This window comes from Oncorhynchus tshawytscha, linkage group LG06, assembly GCF_018296145.1.
Source record: "Oncorhynchus tshawytscha isolate Ot180627B linkage group LG06, Otsh_v2.0, whole genome shotgun sequence".
In the NCBI taxonomy this organism is placed as follows: domain Eukaryota; kingdom Metazoa; phylum Chordata; class Actinopteri; order Salmoniformes; family Salmonidae; genus Oncorhynchus; species Oncorhynchus tshawytscha.
The window spans coordinates 27,790,866-27,814,211 of NC_056434.1; the positions used below are offsets into that span (position 1 = coordinate 27,790,866).

General features: G+C 44.7%; 1 protein-coding gene across 1 annotated transcript in view; it reads left to right on the forward strand.

Annotated features, from left to right (window-relative positions):
* LOC112252357 (partitioning defective 6 homolog alpha) overlaps positions 1–23,346 on the forward strand; it is a 37,250-nt gene that overhangs the window by 7,904 nt on the left and 6,000 nt on the right. The window contains exon 2 of the mRNA XM_024423502.2: positions 757–979. Coding sequence (XP_024279270.1) covers positions 757–979 — 223 coding nt within the window. The remainder of the gene's footprint in view (positions 1–756; positions 980–23,346) is intronic.

Genomic DNA, 23,346 nt, shown 5'->3' on the forward strand with positions numbered 1-23,346 from the left:
TCATTATTTGTTTCAGTCTGTCAATATGGTTGGACACACAAACCAGTCAATCATGCTATTATGAAAACACCCAATGGACTTAAGCTGGTGGTGCACCATCCAGTACTCTTCAGTCCACTCCAGACTGTCTAGCCCTGTTTTCCCGTCCTCTCTCTGCTTGCCTGCCTGTTTTTCCTTCCCTCTGTAATCTGTCTGTCTGCCAATCTGTTTTCTATCTGTCTCCCTGTCTTTGTGATTGAGGAAGTCTGTGGCCCCAGACAAGGATGGGATTGTGAGAGGAGTGACACAACCTTCTGTGTGTGTTTCCATGTGATACGCACCACAGAGATAAATTCACTGGCCTTGCAGGGCAGCAGCTCCAGACAGACAAGCATATCTCACAGCTTGTGTTGTCCCCTAAACGATCTGTATGTATCTGTGCTACACAGCTACCTCACAATGACCCACACTCCACCGTGTCGCACCTAGTGAGACATCTCAGAACATGGTCCTAGTTCTTACATACTGGACCATGTCTATAGGTTTAGTTCTATGTCTAGTCAAATTAATACCGAGGTTATGTTATGTTATGAGGACCAGAATGCATTCATGAAAAGCAATAGAGGGGAATTTTAAATTGTTTAGTGAAGAGCAATGTTATGGCCGAGGCTTTTATTGGAGTATAGATCAATTGTTTGTTGTTTGTTGCTTCACCATTCGTTACCAGTTTGCATTATTGTTTTCATGACACAATGTTCTCTGACCTTTGTGTTCTAGTTTGAGGCGGAGTACAGACGTTTCGCTCTGAAGAAGAGCGGCACCGGTGGCTTTCAGGAGTTCTACCGACTGCTGCAGACCGTTCACCGCATCCCCAGTGTGGAGGTGCTGCTGGGATATGCGGACATCTATGGTGACCTGCTGCCAATTAACAACGATGACAACTTCTACAAGGCCCTGTCCTCAGCCAATCCACTACTCAGGATCATCATCCAGAAGAGAGGTGAGGCTGTGGCATGGAGAGAGGAATGGGAGGGGAGGAAGGGAAGGGAGAGAGGGATGGGGTGGGAGAGGAGAGTTATTTATAGGGCAAACCTCATTTTTAGCTTACATTGTTGGCTAAAGCTCTCTGCTATTGATGTTGACCTTATTGCAATTGGAGTCACTGTGTTTTTGTTCCAATGGCTGTTGACTGTTGTGTTGAAGTGAGTTGTTTGCCAGTGCTACTGTTGATGCTTGTTTGTTATCGGCGCTGTTGATGTGTTTTTAAATCAGTTGTCAATCATGGAAATTAGTTTTGAGGTGAGCTAGCAGAAAATTATAGAGTAGTACAGTGTGTAGTGTGTGTTCATGATTAAATACTGTTTTATGTCTTATGCTGTTGTCTAATTGTTAGCAGAAAGGGTTCTGCTGTTGACAGCTGCATTTCTTACTGTGAATGATGATGGAAATATGAGAGTCAGTCAGTATGGCAATGGTGATGATGTTGTTGTTTGTATTGTGAGTGGATGAGTGTCTGGGGCTCTGCTCATTGTTGCCAGTCTGGCCTGCCTCAGTGGGTGGGGCTGTCTGGTGCTGTGCCAGCCCTCAGGAATGCAGAGGCAGAGTGCTGTGCTGAGAGGAGATGGAGCTGGGGCTAAGGCTGGAGCTGGGGGTGGAGCTGGGGATGCAGTTGGGGAGGGAGCTGGGGCTAGAGCTGGGGATGGAGCTGGAGCTGGGGGTGAAGCTGGAGCTGGGACTGGGGCTGAAGCTGGGGATAGGGATGGAGCTGGGGCTGGGGATGAAGCTGGGACTGGGGCTGAAGCTGGGGATAGGGATGGAGCTGGGGATGCAGTTGGGGCTGGAGCTGGGACTGGGGCTGAAGCTGGGGATAGGGATGGAGCTGGGGATGCAGTTGGGGCTGGAGCTGGGACTGGGGCTAAAGCTGGGGATAGGGATGGAGCTATGGAGCTGGGGATGCAGTTGGGGCTGGAGTTGGGGCTGGGGCTGACTTCTCACCCTTATCTCACCCAGCCTGCCCTGAAACACACTATACCTCGGATGCTCCCCTCTCTTCCCCACCACGCTCTGTTTCTAGCTCTTTATCTCCAGCTATACCCCTCCATTCCTAATGCCCCATCACGGTCAGTGAGTTTGATCAAAACCAATTCTGCATTCTGGATATCGCCCATTAATGCACTTAAACGTCGCTCCCCTATTGTTTATAGTCCAGTCTTTCTATATCATGTTGTTTTATTGTTTTGTTTGTTTGCATAATTCATTTGGAAATGTTAATCTGGAGAATGGCTCCTATTGTTCCAAGTTTTAGAGGACCATCCTGTTCCATAATCAGTTTTATTTTGTAACATAAAAAAAGAGCTTCATGAAATTCCCATTATTATCCTTCTTTATTAGCCAAGTCCAGCTGCTTTGTGATTGCTACAGGATAGAGTCCATGATTCAATTACCACTTTATATAATTATCCATCAGGCTCACAATTTTATACAGGCCAGTGGGTATAGATGGGTATTCTAGTTAACCATCTTTGGTATGTGCTCAGCTGTGGGTAGAGAGGAGATTTCCTGTAGTGCCCTGTAGTTCAACCCCCCTCTGTGTGGTCGCTGAAGCTCTAATGGTTTAGTGTGCTATGTGTCAGTCAGAAGAGAGAGAGGCTGTGCAGCTTTGCCTCTGTCCATTGCTCTCTGTGGGAGTGACTCCTGCTGCATCAGCACCAGGGCCAGGGCCCTGCTCTGCCTGTCATTGTGGGGAGCACAGAAACCTCCCTGCTGGGGCCTGAGATGAGGTCAACACGGGTGTGGTTAGGAGCAATAACGCTGGCTGGACAAAGATGACGTGGATGCTTAGAGTGGCATGCTGGAATAGTACATTTCAGGAAGAGCAATTGAAATGCCATTTGTGAGGTGCACTGAGAGGTACGGCTTTGAGGGTTGGCGGCTGGGGGAGGGAAGCTCAGAGGGAGCCTTACGTTCAGCACAGACCAGGGGAGCGAGGAATGTGGCTAATGGGATCTAGTCGGCCCTGTGGTCCTAGAATTAGGCTTCAAGAGAAAAACCCAAAGATGGAGATGAAAAGTGAGGAATGGAATTTGAAATAGAATGAGAAGGAGAGAAAGAGACTGCTATAGGGATATCTTTTTACAATCCATCTCAATGTTTGCTACCTGTTCTCATCTACAGCATCTGCAGTATATATGTGGAAGATAGGCCTAGTTGAATAACAAAGCCATAGCTTGCACAGTGAATGTTTGTCTGTGTATAAACAGGAAGCCATCATCCCTGTATGCTCCAGGAGATCCAGCACACCTGCTAATTACTCATTAGCTGGAAAAAGCCTCCTCGCTTTACAGACAAAACTCTGATCATTAATTTGAATGGCTCAGGAGACAAAAGCAATCAGAATCTTTGAGCTCTATTTGTTCACTCAGCAGGAGTTTTTCTGTTCGGCTGCCACCGACTGACGACATAGCTACTTCCTGTTCTCATGGGGGATGCTCTTTAGTGTCCTGGATAGCTGAACACCTGTCAGCCTTTCAACGGGCTAAATGTCTGGCTATAGTTCCACTTACTAACCATATGGTAACAGGAAATATGTTTGTTCCCTCATCAAAATGCAGTTTCATTTAGTTTGATTTGATTTGGTAACCCTCTGCAATACTACTGCATGTGCTAGTGTTTTTTCTTCTTTTTAAGATTACACTATGCGGCTAGTGAAATCTTCATGAGTTATGCCTGTATTTCTATTTAAAGGAGAATAAGAAGGCAGATTAGCCCCTGGTCCTCAATCTCAGCTCTCTTTCTCTCTTATTTCTCTCTCATTTCTCTCATTCTCTCTCTCTCTCTCTCTCTCTCTCTCTCTCTCTCTCTCTCTCTCTCTCTCTCTCTCTCATTCTCTCTCTCTCTAGCATAGCTTTCTTAAAGGATCTATTTGATAAAACCATGTTTTGAGGGGAACAGAAATGCACATTTCCAGAGAGGGCTTATCGCTGTTACAGACATACCCGTGCAGGGCCTGGCGCTACGTGATTACAGCTTCATCTTCTCCATGGAAGGAATGTCATTTTTCCACAGTAATGGCTTTTTCGCTCACAAGTTTTGTTGTGAGAGCAAATAAGTAGCAAATCATTAGAGCAGTGCTCTTCATTCACTTGAACTGCTTTACACGGTCGTTATTCAGCCAACCACATTTCGCTCAACCTTACCTGCTTGCTTTTCTCTCTTTGTATTCTATTTCTCATCTCCCTTTCATCTCTGGAGAGACCATCCATACAGAGAGACTATTCATCCTTGCCATACAGTACAGAGACATGACATATTTGAATCATAACCTCAGAGGACTATGGGCAATCATATCAAATGGTGAGAGTCAACATGGGGGTGGAGTCCCTGTCTGTTGTCAGCTTAATGTAAAGGTTGTAGTGATACTAACAGACCGTAGGTAGTGGTGATACTAGTCTAGGACCACACCTAGGAAACTGGTCAACCACTCTGACCAGCACAACTGGCCCATCTGGCTATTGAAAGCCCAAAAAGCTGCTGTCCAGAGATTGACTCTTATCTAACCTCCCCCAGAGGCTGCTACATGACAGAGCTTTGGTCCATTGACTCATTACTGGCATGATGGACACATTGTGCTGGTGGAACCATTTTTTAAAAGTCTCTAACCAGATCCTCCCTTGTCCACTGCCACTCTATGGGGCATTGATGTCACAGAGTGCTGCTGGTTCACCGAAACACTGATGAGATTGATGGGGCATTTAGCATGAGCTCATCACACAGAGTGGCCATTGACAGGCTGGCTAATGGGATTCCATACAGAAGGGATCCAACGCTCGCTTCCATCCTCACCCGTACATAATCCCAGCACAAAACACCTATGGTATCTGTCAGCCCAGTGAGTCCACTAGCCCATCCTTGCCGTTCTCTACTAGCTAGCTACCACATCCCTCCACAATCTCTCGGTACAGTCACAAGAGGCCAGTAGCAAAGGTCTGGGGAATTAGCTGGGCTATAGCTGGCAGTCCAAGAAGCATAGATTAGTGAAAATAATATATTCTTTGTGGTTGCTCAATCTACTTCATTGAAGATTTATTTCAGCAAACTGCTTTATAAGCTGGGGTTTAATCAGCTAATTCACATGGAAAGAAAGGCTGAGAGGAGGGAGGGAAAAGGGAGATAGAGAAACACAGAGGGAGAAGGGAAAAGAGGGAAGAAATGGTTTTCTCTTCTCTCCTCACTCTCCAGAGAGGGACCTGAAGATGCCTCCAGTAAGATCTCCTCTAGCTAACATTAAAAGTCCACCCCCCCATCTCCCTTACCCGCACTCATGCACAAACACAAACACACACTGCTACTACATTCAAAACAATATGCAAATTCAAACCGTGCTCCGACAGTCATGCAGGAGTGCTTTAGGTAGTGTTTTAGTGGTGTTATTGTGGGTTGGCATGCTGGTGTAAAGCCCATTGGCCGTGCTTCTGTTTTTAGCATAGTCAGAGAGATTCCCTTGTGTTCACCCAGCACACGCTCAACTAAGGCTGCACCAGCTGCTCAATACCCCGAGGAGCAGCTGTGTGTGTGTGTGTGTGTGTGTGTGTGTGTGTGTGTGTGTGTGTGTGTGTGTGTGTGTGCATTGTGTATACTGTTGTGTGTACTGTTGTGTGAGTTTGTGTGTGCCTGGGAATGCATTTGTGTTATGTATAGGACTGGGAGAGAGACAGTGAATTTATGCCCCCACAATCCTGCTGTCTTTGCACGCTTAATGCAAATGCTTACAAATGTATCTTATGATTTATGTACATTGCACGGTGCCCACATTGATCGTGTCCTCGCTTATAAATATGTGGGTATCTGGATTGACTAAAAGCTATCTTTCAAAAACATGTTGATGAGTTAACGTTAGTTAAGAATTAAAATGGTCTTCCTTTTAGGAATAGGGCATGCCTGAGTTAAATAGCAGAAAACAAATCATTCAGTCGGCATACATTCTGGCTTTGGACTGTGGTGATATCGCCATGCAGCTGCCACTGTACACTGCCACTGTGCCATTGGACGCACTTTCTCATAGCACACTACACTCTTAGGAAAAAGGGTTCCAAAAGGGTTCTTCGGCTGTCCCCATAGGATAACCCTTTTTGGTTCCAGGTAGAACCCTTTTTGGTTCCAGGTAGAACCCTTTTTGGTTCCAGGTAGAACCCTTTTTGGTTCCAGGTAGAACCCTTTTTGGTTCCAGGTAGAACCCTTTTTGGTTCCAGGTAGAACCAATTTGGGTTCCAGGTAGAACCCTTTGTGGGAAGTGTTCTACATGAAACCAAAAAGGGTTCTACTTGGAGCCAAAAAGGAATCTCCTATGGGGACAGCCGAAGAACCCTTTTAGATTCTACATAGACTTTTTTTTTAAGAGCGTACACTTTATTATGGGCAATAGGTTAATTTTTTCATGGGGAATGTGATTGTTTTTCATAAACGTGTTTTGTAAGTACATTTTTTTAAACTGCTTGTAAATATTGTACTACCCCTCCATAGGAATTGTAAATATTTTGAATTGTATGATTGTGTGTAGGGCTCCCATGTAAAAGAGGCCTTGGTCTCAATGGGATTTCCCTGTTTAAATACATAAAAAATACATTTAAACAAGGACAATAACTGTCATTAGTGACAGAGTGAAATCAAATATGAATAGTTATGGAGTTTTTAATATAGGTGGACTAAAGGAGAAAGATACTTTTGATCATGTAGTGTATGTGGACACCTTCTCGTCTAACATCTCATTCCACAATCATGGGCATCAATATGGAGTTGGTCCCCCCTTTGCTGCTCTAACAACCTCCACTCTTCTGGGAAGGCTTTCCACTAGATGTTGGAACATTGCTGCGGGGACCTGCTTCCATTCAGCCACAAGAGCATTAGTGAGGTTGGGCACTGATGTTGGGATATTAGGCCTGGCTCGCTGTCGGCATTCCAATTCATTCCAAAGGTGTTCGATGGGGTTGAGGTCAGGGTATGTGCAGGCCAGTCAAGTTCTTACACACTGATCTTGACAAACCATTTCTGTATGGACCTCGCTTTGTGCATGGGGGCATTGTCATGCTGAAACAGGAAAGGGCCTTCCCCAAACTGTTGCCACAAAGCTGGAAGCACAGAATCGTCTAGAATGTCATTGTATGCTGTAGTGTTAAGATTTATCTTCACTGGAACTAAGGGGCTTAGCCCGAACCATTATTCCTCCACCAAACTTTATAGTTGGCACAATGCATTGGTGCAGGTAGCATTCTCCTGGCGTCCACCAAACCCAGATTCATCCGTCAGACTGCCAGGCGGCGAGCTTTTACACCACTCCAGCCGACGCTTGGCATTGCGCCCTGTGATCTTAGGTTTGTGTCTGTGGCTGCTCGGACATGGAAACCCATTTCATGAAGCTCCCGACAAACAGATATTATGTTGACGTTGCTTCCAGAGACCGTTTGAAACATGGTAGTGAGAGTTGCAACTGAAGACAGACCATTTTTACGCGCTACACGCTTCAGCAGTCCTGTTCTGTGAGCTTGTGTGGCCTACCACTTCGTGGTTGAGCCGTTGTTGCTCCTAGACATTTCCACTTCACAATAACAGAACTTACAGTTGACCAGGGCAGAGCAGAAATTTGACACACTGACTTGTCTGAAAGGTGGCATCCTATGACGGTGCCACATTGAATGTCACTGAGCTCTTCAGTAAGGCCATTGTACTGCCAATGTTTTGTCTATGGAGATTGCATGGTTATGTGCTCGATTTATACACCTGTCAGCACAGGGTGTGGCTGAAATAGCCGAATCCACACACTTTTGGTCATGTTGCGTATATTAGGATAGCAGAGCTAGAGGAGCGAGAGAGAAAGAGATGAGGAAAGTAGGCAGAGTGCGAGTACTGCTAGGAACATCTGCTGTGCAGGTGTATGTGTTGGGCAGGGTTCTGTATAGCGTTCTCTCTCTCACCTCGGAGCACTGCATGCCATGTCAGATCACGAGACAAAACACCTGCTCTGAGGCAACACAGATCACCCACTGTTAGAGCAGAGAATTTCTTCTCTAGCCAAGTCTTTCTCCATGTCTTTCAGCTTCTTAGACTTCTGAGAACTGCTGGGATTTCTTGTTTCTGTGAAACAGCCAGCCTGGTGCATGGCTTGTTTGGTACATTTTCGGAGCCTGGCTGAGGGCGGAGTGTAGGCAGTGAGAGAAATGTACTGGCATGCAGCAGGTTCACTGGAGGTGTGGGAACAGGAGGTTACCAACCACAGGTTGGCGTGGTTGGTTTGCAGGTGCCCATGCCACTGAGGATCAATAGGCTGTCAGTGGTGTGAATAAAGGGCAGTATGATCCAGGGCTATTGACTAGTTACCTGGGCAGTATTGACTAGTTGATATAGAGGTGCAGTTACCAAGTTCATCAAATAAATAGCGATGGAGAAACTGTAAACCACTGTGTAGTGTGAAAGAGTAAAATAGAGTTTTCTATTTCCAGTTTCCCACTCAGATGTACAGGATGGAATTCCCACTCAGATGTACAGGATGGAATTCCCACTCAGATGTACAGGATGGAATTCCTTTTCCCCAGATTGCATGTGATTTTTGATCTAACCTTTGATCAAAGACCCAGTGGTTCACTGAACAGCAGCACAGGGGTCTATTCTATTCAGTTGTGTTTGTTTGTCCAGAAACAAGTAATATGGCTGGTTAAAGACAGAGCAGACGCATAAACAGAGGCAAGAGGAAGAGAGAGACATTGAAGGGACAGTTGTGAGCTTGCTGCCTGCTGAGTTCAGAGAGGGTATGTGGGCGTTGTTTAGGGTTTGCAAGAATTCTTGCTGGTATTGGCAGCTGTCCACAGCACATTTCTGGATTCTGAATGGAATGTGTACGTATGTACACTACAGTACGCCTACGATGGAGATGACTCAACTCATACTGATGGAGACGTCATACTGTTTTGTGATCCAGCGCAGTGTTGACAGACAGAGGCATGAAACAGCAGTCTGTAAGGGAGCTCATAATGAAATGATACAACAGTAGGTACAGAAGAGAAGAATAGAATTTTGTCAAATTGACAAACGCAGGTGCAGCTAAATCAAATGAAATTGTATTAGTCACATGCACCGAATACAACAGGTATACTCACCTTACAGTGAAATTCTTACTTACGAGCCCCTAACCAACAATGCGGTTTCAAAAAAACAAGAGATAAAAGTAACAAGTAATTAAAGAGCAGCAGGAAAATAACTTTTTAAATTTATTTCACCTTTATTTAACCAGGTAGGCTAGTTGAGAACAAGTTCTCATGTGCAACTGCGACCTGGCCAAGATAAAGCAAAGCAGTGTGACACAGACAACAACACAGAGTTACACATGGAGTAAACAAACAAGCCAATAACACAAACAAGTCAATGGCACAGTAGAGAAAGGAAAGTCTATATACAGTATACAACTATAGCGAGACTATATACATGGTAATGATACAGAGACATGTGCGGTGGCACCGGTCAGTTGAGGTAGTATGTACATGTAGGTAGAGTTATTAAAGTGACTATTTATAGATGACAACAGAGAGTAGCAGTGGTGTAAAGAGGTGGGGGGTGCAAATAGTCTGGGTAGCCATTTGACTCGATGTTCAGGAGTCTTATGGCTTGGGGGAAGAAGCTGTTTAGAAGCGTCTTGGTAGGTCCAAGACTTGGCGCTCTGGTACCGCTTGCTGTGCGATAGCAGAGAGAACAGTCTATGACTAGGGTGGCTAGAGTCTTTGACAATTTTTCAGGCCTGGTATAGATATCCTGGATGGGAGGAAGCTTGGCCCCAGTGATATACTGGGCCGTTCGCACTACCCTCTGTAGTGCCGAACGGTCGGAGGCCGAGCAGTTGCCATACCTGGTAGTGATGCAACCAGTCAGCTGTAGAACATTTTGAAGATCTGAGGACCAATGCCAAATCTTTTCAGTCTCCTGAGGGGGAATACGTTTTGTTGTGCCCTCTTCATGGATGTCTTTGTGTGCTTGGATTATGTTAGTTTGTTGGTGATGTGGACACCAAGGAACTTGAAGCCCTCAACCTGCTCCACTGCAGCCCCGTTGATGAGAATGGGGGTGTGCTCGGTCCTCCTTTCCTGTAGTCCACAATCATCTCCTTTGTCGGTGATCAGGCTTGCCATTGTTGTGTCATCGGCAAACTTAATGATTGTGTTGGAGTCGTGCCTGGCCAAGTAGTCATGAGTGAACAGGGAGTACAGGAGGGGACTCAGCATGCACCCCTGAGGGGCCCCTGTGTTGAGGATCAGCATGACGGATGTGTTTACCTACCCTTACCACCTGGGGGCGGCCCGTCAGGAAGTCCAGGATCCAATTGCAGAGGGAGGTGTTTAGTCCCAGGGTCCTTAGCTTTGTGATGAGCTTAGAGGGCACTATGGTGTTGACTGCTGAGCTGTAGTCAATGAATAGCATTCTCACATAGGTGTTCCTTTTGTACAGGTGGGAAAGGGCAGTGTGGAGTGCAATAGAGATTGCATAATCTGTGGATATGTTGGGGCGGTATGGTGTTGATGTGAGCCGTAACCAGCCTTTCAAAGCACTTCATGGCTACAGACGTGAGTGCTATGTGTCGGTAGTCATTTAGGCCGGTTACCTTAGTGTTTTTGAGCACAGGCACTATGGTGGTCTGCTTAAAACATGTTGGTGTTACAGACTTGGACAGGGAGAGGTTGAAAATGTAAGTGAAGACACTTGCCAGTTGGTCAGCGCATGCTCGCAGTACACGTCCTGGTAATCCGTCTGGCCCTGCGACCTTGTGAATGTTGACCTGTTTAAAGGTCTTACTCACATTGGCTATGGAGAGAGTGATCACACAGTCTTCCGGAACAGCTGGTGCTCTCATGCACTTTTCATTGTTATTTGCCTCGAAGCGAGCATAGAAGTAGTTTAGCTTGTCTGGTAGGCTTGTGTCACTGTGCAGCTCTCGGCTGTGCTTCCCTTTGTAGTCTGTAATGGTTCGCAAGCCCTGCCACATCCGACGAGGGTCAAAGCTGGTGTAGTACGATTCGATCTTAGTCCTGTATTGATGCTTTGCCTGTATGATGGTTCGTCGGAGGGCATAGCAGGACTTTGTATAAGCTTCCGGGTTAGAGTCCCGCTCCTTGAAAGCGGCAACTCTAGCCTTTAGCTCAGTGTGGATGCTGCCTGTAATCCATTGCTTCTGGTTGGGGTATGTACGTACGGTCACTGTGGGGACGACGTCATCGATGCACTTATTGATGAAGCCAATGACTGATGTGATGTACTCCTCAATGCCATCGGAGGAATCCCGGAACATATTCCAGTCTGTGCTAGCAAAACATGAGAAGTTTACACTGTAAACTTCCCTTTACCTGTGTTTGTGTCTTCTTGGACAGGGAAGCAATTGGTGGGTGAGAGGATGTACCTGTATGAATGATGCTCACAGTGCCCTGTGTGAGCCTGTTTTGTGAAAGCTATAGTTCTCCATCCTCCAGCTTTCAGAGGTTTATAGTGTGATCAGGGTTAGTGGGGGTGGGGTTAGGGTTTATATAAAGAGCGGTTAGACCAGGTCCCTCTCATGTGTCTGTGTCTCAGTAATAATCCTGGGATGGGATTAGAGCTGCCCTCAACCTTAAAGGGTAATCCCAGACACACACACACACACACAAACACACACACACACACACACACACAGGTATGAGGCCTGTTGCTGCTCCCACCTCACGCGCGGCACATTGCTGTTGATCTGATCTGCTGCTCCACTAACACACCGTGTTGTCATTGAGTCTTTCAATCAGAAAATGAGTGTTTTCTTCTGTGTTGGCACTGTACATGTTTTGAATGTGTTAGATTAGGTAGACTTTGCTGAGCCCTTTGTAGATGGCAGAGGGAAGTTCAACTGAAGCCTATTCTTCCTGGAAACAGTGGTGCGTTAAGGGTTGCTGTGGTGACCATATGGCAGGGCTTCAGTTCAGCCTCCAGATGGTTGGAGTGCAGACAGGGTGAGATCATAGGCTCAGGACGGGGACAGCATGGTCACACACACACACACACACACACACACACACACACACACACACACACACACACACACACACACACACACACACACACACACACACACACACACACACACACACACACACAGATGGAGACCTGTCAGGAGAGGTCAGTCACACTATATGGGTAGGGCAAGTTTTTCCTGACCTTATGACCTGACAAGGAAAGAACTCTTAATAGTCTACTAGAGTTCTTCCTGGTTAGATCAGAGGGTCAATTAAAACTCCTGGGTCCTATATATGATCTGTATTTGGAGCACATACTTAAAGACAGGATCATATCTGAACACTGATAGACAACAGAGCTCAGCTGTTGTAGACAGGAATAGTTTGTTCTTGGAGCAGCACTACATTGCAGCCAGTGGCCAGCCCTTGTAAGGGGATCCAGGAGTTGTGGTAGCAAAGAGATCCCTCCACAGCACTGTGATCAGCTTCCCGCTGGCAGCATCAGGTATCCATCTACTCTGGAGGACAGGGACTTGCTGGTGCTAGTGCCGCCAGGCCAGGCTTCCCATCCCACAGCCTGGCCTGTTCACTGGGGAATAATTCATCTGATAGCAAGGGTCTGACAATGGGCTCAGAGTGGGACCCCTTCAGGGACCTCACTAGCATATTCATGGTGACCAGCAGGTTGATGAACATCTTCGTACTCTCAATAATTAGGCAGACAAGAGCAGTGATGGTGAAGTAGAATCAACCTACTCCTCAATGACCTACCAGCAAGGCTGCTGTAAGGGCACATGGGAGTATTAGTGCCGGTGTGTGCCTTAAGGCAGGACTCTCCTTGTCAGATTTATGTGATGTGACTGAACAGTCAGGAAGTCATTGGACTATTGCTGTCTGTCTGATTAGAGCGTGAAATCAGCGGATCAGCTAATCCTCAAAGGAACCCAGGCAGCTAATAGAGTACCAAACAACACTACTTATGTCAGCTGTGGTGGGAAGTGAAAATTGTCTGTAAACAATATAAAAGAAGCCACACAGTTCTGCAGAAAAAGGAATCACATTTTTAGTATTTGTATATATGGTCAGAAATAAGCAACTAGATTTCTTCAGCCTTATAACACCAGCAGCCAACCAGTGAGATCTGTCATTCTGTAATAACCCGTCCTAGTGATGTATGAATACACAGTCAATAAGCTGTTCCCCTCTGCAATAACACAACATTATGAAGTGCAAACTCACAGCCAATAAGCTGTAACACGGCAATAACACGTCATACAGAGGTGTAACACTGTCAATAAGCTAGCATACTCTAGAATAGCCTGTCTTTCTGAACTAGAGACAAGAAGATATTGTATCAAGATGGAGGCAAACTTAACCAGTTTAAGTGCCCTTTTCACCCTATTCTATTTGAAAAGGCAGCATAATCAAATCAAAATGTATTTGTCACGTGCCCGAATACAACAGGTGTAGACCTTACCGTGGAATGCTTACTGACGAGCCTTAACCAACAATGCAGATTTTTTTTTATAAAGTAAGTAACATTTGCTAAATAAACTAAAGGAAAAGTAATAGTAACACAATAAAATAACAACAACAAGGCTATATACTGTACAAGGGTACCATATATATATATATATATATATATATATATATATATATATATATATATATATATATATATATATATATATATATATATATACACAGTTGAAGTCAGAAGTTTACATACACCTTAGCCAAATATATAAACTCAGTTTTTCACAATTCCTGACATTTAATCCTTGTAACAATTCCCTGTCTTAGGTCAGTTAGGATCACCACTTTATTTTAAGAATGTGAAATGTCAGAATAATAATAGAGAGAATGATTTATTTCAGCTTTTATTTATTTCATCACATTCCCAGTGGGTCAGAAGTTTAGATACACTCAATTAGTATTTGGTAGCATTGTCTTTAAATTGTTTAACTTGGGTCAAACGCTTCAGGTAGCCTTCCACAAGCTTCCCACAATAAATTGGGTGAATTTTGGGCCATTCCTCCTGACTGAGCTGGTGTAACTGAGTCAGGTTTGTAGGCCTCCTTGCTCGCTCACGCTTTTTCAGTTCTGCCCACAAATCTTCTATAGGATTGAGGTCAGGGCTTTGTGATGGCCACTCCAATACCTTAAACCATTTTGCCACAACTTTGGAAGTATGCTTGGGGTCAGTGTCCATTTGGAAGACCCATTTGTGACCAAGATTTAACTTCCTGACTGATGTCTTGAGATGTTGCTTCAATATATCCACAACATTTTCCATCCTCATGATGCCATCTATTTTGTGAAGTGCACCAGTCCTTCTTGCAGCAAAGCACCCCCACAACATGATGCTGCCATCCCCGTGCTTCACGGTTGGGATGGTTTTTCTCGGCTTGCAATCCTCCCCCTTTTTCCTCCAAACATAACTATGGTCATTATGGCCAAACAGTTCTATTTTTGTTTCATCAGACCAGAGGACATTTCTCCAAAAAGTACGATCTTTGTCCCCATGTGCAGTTGCAAACCGGAGTCTGGCTTTTTTTATGGCGGTTTTGGAGCGGTGGCTTCTTCTTGCTGAGCGGCCTTTCAGGTTATGTCGATATAGGACTCATTGTGTATATAGATATCTGTTTCCTGGACCTGTTTCCTCGAGCATCTTCACAAGGTCCTTTGCTCTTGTTCTGGGATTTATTTGCACTTTTCGCACCAAAGTACGTTCATCTCAAGGAGTCGGAACGCACCTCCTTCCTGATCGGTATGACGGCTGCGTGGTCCAATTGCTCCCAAGGATGACCCAGACTTGTGGAGGTCTACAATAAAAGGATGGCAACATCAACTGCCTGAGTTACACCAGGAACGCACAATCCCTCCATCAGTGCTCAAACTGTCCTCAATAGGCTGAGAGAGTCTGGACTGCGGGCTTGTAGGCCTGTTGTAAGGCAGGTCCTCACCAGACATCACCGCAACAACGTCGCCTATGGACACAAACCCACCGTCGCTGAACCAGACAGGACTGGCAAAAATTGCTCTTCACTGACATGTCGTGGTTTCGTCTCACCGGGAGTGATGGTCGGATTCGCGTTTATCGTCGAAGTAATGAGCGTTACACTGAGTGGAGTGGAGTAACATCTCACAGTAAGAACTGGCAAATCTGGTGCCGTCCATGAGGAGGAGATGCAATGCAGTACATAATGCAGCTGGTGGCCACACCAGATACCGACTGTTACTTTTGATTTTGACCCCCCCTTTGTTCAGGGACAAATTATTCAATTTCTGTAAGTCACATGTCTGTGGAATGTGTTCAGTTTATGTCTCAGTTGTTGAATATTGTTATGGGTCAGAAGTTTACATACACTAATTTGACTGTGCCCTTAAACAGCTTGGAAAATTCCATACAATTATGTCATGGCTTTATAAGCTTCTGACAGGCTCATTTACATAATTTGAGTCAATTGAAGGTGTACTTGAGGATGTATTTCAAGGCCTACCTTCAAACTCAGTGCCTCTTTGCTTGACATCATGGAAAAATCAAAAGAAATCAGCCAAGACCTCAGAAAACAAATTGTAGACCTCCACAAGTCTGGTTCATCCTTGGGAGCAATTTCCAAACGCCTGAAGGTACCACGTTCATCTGTACGAACAATAGTATGCAAGTATAAACACCATGGGACCACGCAGCCGTCATACCGCTCAGGAAGGAGACGCGTTCTGTCTCCTAGAGATGACCAATCGTAGACCAATAAGAAGGTGTGTGTGTGTGTGTGTGCGCACGCGCAGTGGTGTAATGTGGCCTCCCGAGTGGCGGAGTGGTCTTAGCTGAGGTTAAATAAAAATACAAAATGTGTAGGGGAACGGGTTTGTCAAGGTACGGTGATTGAGGTAATATGTAGGTGGGGTTAAGTGACTGCATAGATAATAAACAGAGAGTAGCAGTATGTGATGGGTGTAAAAGGAATGTGAATGTGTGTGTTTGTCTATGTGCAGTGGTGTACTTAAGTAAAAAGTACTACTTAAGTAGTTTTTTTGGGGTATCTGTACTTTACTATGAATACCTTTCACAACTTTAACTTTTACTTCACTACATTCCTAAATAATGTACTTTTTACTACATACATTTTGCCTGACACCCAAAAATGCTCATTACATTTTGAATGCTTAGCAGGACAGGAATTTGGTCTAATTCACGCAATTTATCAAGAGAACATCCCTGGTCAACTGCCTCTGATCTGGCAGAATCACTAAACACTTGCTTTGTTTTGTAAATTATGCCCCTGGATATCCCTAAATCAAAACACAAAAATGGTGCCCTCTGGTTTGCTTAATATAAGGAATTCGATTTTTTATTTTTTATACTGAAGTATATTTAAAACCAAATACTTTTATACTTTTACTCAAGTAGTGTTTTACTGGGTGACTTTTACTTGAGTCATTTTCTATGAAAATATCTTTACTGTTATTCAAGTATGACAATTGGGTACTGTGTGGGTGGGTGTGTGTGGGGGGGGGGCAGTATGTATGTGTCTGTAGTGCCTTGCGGTCAGAGGCCGAACAGTTGCCGTACCAAGCATTGGTGCAACCAGTCAGGATACTCTCAATGGTGCAGCTGTTTTTGAGGATCTGAGGTCCCATGCCAAATATATTCCTGAGGAGGAATAGGCGTTGTCGTGCCCTCTTCATGACTATGATGGTGTGTTCGGATCATGATACGTCCTTAGTGATGTGGACACCAAGGAACTTGAAGCTGTCGACCCGCTCCACTACAGCCCTGTCGATGTGAACGGGGGCGTGCTCGGCTCTCCTTATCCTGTCGTCCACGATCAGCTTCTTTATCTTGCTCACGTTGGGGGAGGGTTCTTTATGGCAGAGCAGAGAGACAGATGTTCACTCTATACCCATCGATACTTAATACACACACCTCTCTGTGCAGACCAATAGTGAGTTCCCTCGGGACCCCCTCCAAGGTTAGCATGAATGGCAGCGTAGACGGACCTGTCACTATAGACTATACATGGGCAGGAGGCAAATTGATGGAAAAGCTATCAGTCTCCCTCCCTCTGTATCTCATACCCATTCCTCCTTGTCTTCTGTTTGTGAGTCTGAGAGGGGCTTGTGGAAGTGGGTAAATCAGCATGTCTGATGGATCCAGTGGGAGAGAGGCCTGAGAGGCTCTATGCCTGTAGGCTGCAGACAACTGGCTCTGTTATAGTTATTTTCAATTCTGTTAGAGTCATGAATACTATACTATACTATACTGAACAAAAATATAAACGCAACACATAAAGTGTTGGTCCCATATTTCATGAGATGTAATAAAATATTCCAGAAATTGTCCATACACAGAAACGGCTTATTTCTCTCAAATGTACACATTTTGTTTATATCCCTGTTAGTGAGCATTTCTCCTTTGCCAAGACACCTGACAGGTGTGGCATAACAAGAAGCTGATTAAATAGCATGACCATTACACTGGTGCACCTTGTGCTGGGAACAATAAAAGGCTACTCTAAAATGTGCAATTTTGTCACTAAACACAATCCCACAGATGTCTCAAGTTTTGAGGGAGCGTGAAATTGGCATGCTGACTGCAGGAATGTCCACCAGAGCTGTTGCTTGAGAATTTAATGTTAATTTCTCTACCTCCAACATCGTTTCAGAGAATTTGGCAGTACGTCCAACTGGCCTCACAACCGCAGAACACGTGTAGGACCTCCACATCCAGCTTCTTTACCTGTGGGACCGTCTGAGACCAGCTTCCCAGACAGCTGATGAAACTGTGGGTTTGCAGAACCAAAGAATTTCTGCACAAACTGTCAGAAACCGTCTCAGGGAAGCTCATCTGCGTGTGCTTGTCATCCTCACCAGGGTCTTGACCTGACACGCTGGAGAAGTGTGCATTTCACGGCTGAATCCCAGTTTCAACTGTACCGGGCACATGGCAGACAGCTTGCATGGCGTGGTGTGGGCGAGCTGTTTGCTGATGTCAACATTGTGAACAGAGTGCTCCATGGTGGCAGTGGGGTTATGGTATGGGCAGGCAGAAGCTGCGGAAAAATAACACAATTTCATTTTAACAATGGCAATTTGAATGCACTGTGATGAGATCCTGAGGCCCCTCCACTGCTGACTTCATTTCAATGTCCTCTCCTGAGGCCCAGTGCTGCTGACCCCTCCCACCTTAGCCTATCTTCCCAGTGTTTCAATCCAATGACTGCTTAGCTTTGAATCAGTATATCACCTTATGATGCCAGCATTGTTACAAATCATCATTGTATTAAACTCAACATGCTCAAGGTTATGTAAGATGTCAGCAGTGATTCAGAACTGAGTTGCCCTACTGATGCTGGTTATTCATTTCATTAACAGGCATTTACTGGCTCTTGTGCTACAGTAAGTTAATGTTGTGTATAACATGAGTCAGGTGATTCATGCGGTAGCCTACAGAGATCACATGATATAGAGAGGAGCGTAGTTGATTGATTTCATCATGTGAGGGAAGCATATTTGGTATTCGTCATCTGTTCTTTATGGATACCATAGCAGTGTATTCTAGAATGGGTTGGAGAATCCCACAACCCCTCACCAGAGGGCGGAGACAGGGCAGGGAGAGGACAACTTTATAGATGTTCCAGTCTGTCTGTGTGCAATACAGGCTCTGCATACAGGCATACCTAGAAATGTGTACATGTTTGTGTGTGTGTTATTTATATTGGACAGGACCGGGTGAAGGGATGGTTTCAATGGATCCTTTTTATATCAGCACTAATACGCACGCACGCGCATGCACGCACGCACGCACGCACGCACGCACGCACGCACGCACACACACACACACACACACACACACACACACACACACACACACACACACACACACACACACACTAGGGAGACAGTATCTCTGTAGCTAGCCACTCTGCACATTAGCCTCTGATCTCACTCACCGTTAAACCACATTATAGCCCAGTTGGTCAATAATCCTGCTCGGAAGAGTGTAGACGTGCTCATAGACCACACAGATCCCTGGCCGTGCAATGCTTACACTGTGTACAAATACAATCACAGAGACACAAGGGAAAGAAGAACCGAGTGGGAAAGCGAAGCAGAGATTGATAATAAGAAAAAGGGGGAAATGGATTTAGTAGGGAAGTGAGTCTAGCTCCAGCTGTTTTTATGTCCAGGGTTATCGCTAGTAGCATTTCAGACATTTCCCTCTTTTCTCTACAGACAAGGTCATGCCCTCAATAACCTACTCCGTTAACCTGCACGTCTCTGTGTGTTAGCCGTTCTGTCCAGACTCTTTAACAGACCATTGTAATGAACTCTGGCTTTCTCTCTGTGGGGATGATGTGGACAGGAAGCATCATTCAGAAGGTACTGCAGTTCTCCCTGATCTGCTGACTTTTTAATATTTTTTATTGACAGCTAGATCGTTGAGCAGACCCAACCCCCCTGGTCTGTAACCTCGGCCCCCAGCCTACCCCTCCTCCTGGGTGCCTGGCTGTCACGCCAGTCTGGCTGGTTCATTTCCAGTCCTCCCCCCATGTGCTCTCCGGATGGGCTCTCCCTCCCGCCCGCCTCCTCCAGCCCCTGAGTGGGTTTAATAACAGAGGCTGCTTTGCTCTTTGTGGGGGTCCAGACAATAAGCCTAATGGAGGTGACAGGGAGGGAAGCAGGGCAGGCTACAGCTCTGTGTGGAGCACTCACAAACAGACAGACACACACAAACAGACAGACACTCACAAATAGACACTCCCAAACAGACAGACTGTAGCATTCGTCGATGGAAGGATCGGACCAAGGTGCAGCGTGGTAGGCGTACATATTAATTTATTAAATGAACACAGAAAAAAAAACAAATACAAAACAAAACGTAACGTCTAGTAGGGCTAAACAGCACAGTACCAAAACAAGATCCCACAAACTACAGGTGGGAAAAGGCTGCCTAAGTATGATCCCCAATCAGAGACAACGATAGACAGTTGCCTCTGATTGGGAACCATACCCGACCAGCAAAGAAATAGAAAACATAGATTACCCACCCTAGTCACACCCTGACCTAACCAAATAGAGAATTAAAAGGATCTCTAAGGTCAGGGTGTGACACAGACACTCGTAAACAGACAGACACTCGCAAACAGATAGACAAACACAAACAGACAGACACTTAAACATATATGTTATGAACTCAAACAAACAAAGAAATGTCAACTATACCACACACATGCTTTTCATAACTGGAAATTCATATAGTATAGGAACATATAAATATCTATTTAATACACATGCAGTGAATGCAGCGGGTTTTCGGTCTACTCACTATGTTGGAAGAGATTTTCTGTTGGTGAGCAGATGATTGTTTTCCCTTCATAGTGTTGAGGTCAGGGATCACCACTAGTCTGGACAGACAGTCACCCTCCCATTATGTCTCATGCCCTCTAGTTGAGCCTGGATATACATCAAATCTCCCTTTTATCCCGCCATACAACAGCCTGTGGCTTTGGTCAAATCAGTTTAATGTTGTCATCCATAAAACCTCTTTGCAGTGACTAGCCTATAGCTCAGTGTGTTAAGGTTAAGTGCCTTGTTGAAGGGCACATCGGCAGTTTTTTCACCTAGTCAGCTCAGGGATTCAAACCAGTAACCTTTTGCTTACTGGCCCTGCTAGGCTAGCGACCACTGTGTTGAATGTGCCTTTATAACGGTATTAAGAGGATCATATACACTGCATCCTTTATGATATATAGTGGTCGTACACCGATCTCCCAACGGTATAACCAAACAGGCAGTAAAATCAGAATGCCAGAGTGGGAAAAGCTCTCTTTTCTTTCTCCATGGCCTCACTGAGGTGTTGATGACTTCCTGTTTTTCACCCTCTCAGCAGACAGTGCTCCTCATAACCACATCAAATGTTATTATTCACATAGGCTGAATACAACTTTACTGTGAAATACTTTCTTACGAGCCCTTCCCAATGATGCAGAGTTAAATTGTTTTAAGGGTAGCACGAGGAATAAATACACAATAATTAAGCTATATACAGGGAGTACCAGTACCAGATCATTGTGAAGGGGTACGAGGTATTTGATGTAGATATGTACATAAAGGCAGTCACTGTAAGATGTCTGTCTGTTGTTCCTCCTCTCGATTTCCTGTCTGTTGCCCTTAGGCATCAGAATAGATGATGATGATGATAATAATAATGACGATGATGGTGGTGATGATAGTAATGAAGAACAGATTAGCAGCAGTATGTGAAAGTGTGTGTGTACAGTATGTGTGTGTTGTTGAAAAATAGAGAGAATGAACAAATGTGAACGATGATGAAGGCCAGGGATGAAGGGCCGAGGCCCAGCATGATGACTCAATCACGATTTATGGCATTGTTTAGATGGCTGACCATCTGTGGGTTATCACAGAGGTCAAACACACCTCATCTGTGGCTTTGTCCGGGGCGGGACGTTCCCACATACCCTGGGAGCACGGACACCGTTGGAGGTGTGAAGGATTGGATTGTTTCAGGTGTTCATAAAGAGTTACCAATGTTTTATTGTACTGCTCTGGATTCCTTTTTTACAGGGAAATGGTGTTAATCAGTTCAAAATGGAGCGACACAGGAGCGCAACCCTATCATACAGTTTTGAGGTGTGGTGATAAGATTCAAGAATGTGTGAGAAGTTATCTGCATTTTGTGTTGATGTATTGTGCCACGCAAAGTGATGTAAATTAGACGATGGGAGATACTGGGATTTGGAATCTTGGAAGATTTTTTTTCATTGAACCTTTACTTTAACAGGGAAGACATTGAGACTTAGGTCTCTTTTCCAAATGTGCCCTGTATAATACAATATAAATATGCATATTATACACACACAAATATATATATATATTTTCACACACACACACAGTTGAAGTCGGAAGTTTACATACTTTGAGGGCTTTGTGATGGCCACTCCAATACCTTGACTTTGTTGTCCTTAAGCCATTTTGCCACAACTTTGGAAGTATGCTTGGGGTCATTGTCCATTTGGAAGACCCATTTGCGACCAAGCTTTAACTTCCTGACTGATGTCTTGAGACATTGCTTCAATATATCCACATCATTTTCCATCCTCATGATGCCATCTATTTTGTGAAGTGCACCAGCCCCTCCTGCAGCAAAGCACCCCCACAACATGATGCTGCCACCCCCGTGCTTCACGGTTGGGATGGTGTTCTTCGGCTTGCAAGCCTCCCCCTTTTTCCTCCAAACATAACGATGGTCATTATGGCAAAACAGTTCTATTTTTTTTCATCAGATCAGAGGACATTTCTCCAAAAAGTATGATCTTTGTCCCCATGTGCAGTTGCAAACAGTAGTCTGGCTTTTTTATGGCGGTTTTGGAGCGGTGGCTTCTTCCTTGCTGAGCGGCCTTTCAGGTTATGTCGATATAGGACTTGTTTTACTTTTCGCACCAAAGTACGTTCATCTCAAGGAGACAGAACGCATCTCCTTCCTGAGCGGTATGATCGCTGCGTGGTCCCATGGTGTTTATACTTGCGTACTATTGTTTGTACAGATGAACGTGGTACCATCAGGCATTTGGAAATTGCTCCCAAGGATGAACCAGACTTGTGGAGGTCTACACTTTATTTTCTGAGGTCTTGGCTGATTTCTTTTGATTTTCCCATGATGTCAAGCAAAGAGGCGTGGAGTTTGAAGGTAGGCCTTGAAATACATCCACAGGTATACCTCCAATTGACTCACATTATGTCAATTAACCTATCAGAATCTTCTAAAGCCATGACATCATTTTCGGGAATTTTCCAAGCTGTTTAAAGGCACAGTCAACTTAGTGTATGTAAACTTCTTATCCACTGGAATTGTGATACAGTGAATTATAAGTGAAATAATCTGTCTGTAAACAATTGTTGTAAAAATGACTTGTGTCATGCACAAAGTAGATGTCCTAACCGACTTGCCAAAACAATAGTTTGTTAACAAGAAATTTGTGGAATGGTTGAAAATGAGTTTTAATGACTCCAACGTGTATGTAAACTTCTGACTTCAACTCCAACACTCACTATAAAAATATTCAAAAATCAGAAATATAGTGCTGTGAAAAAGTATTTCCCCCTTTCTGATCTTTGCATATTTTTATAGTGAGTGTTATCAGATCGTCAACCAAAACCTAATATTAAAAAAAGGGAACCTGCGTTTACAAATAACAAAAACAATGAATACTTACTTTAATTATTTAAGCTATGCAACACTCAATTCCTCTTTGTGAAAAGGTAATTGCCCCCTTACACTCAATAACTGGTTTTGCCACCTTTAGCTGCAATGACTCCAACCAAATACTTC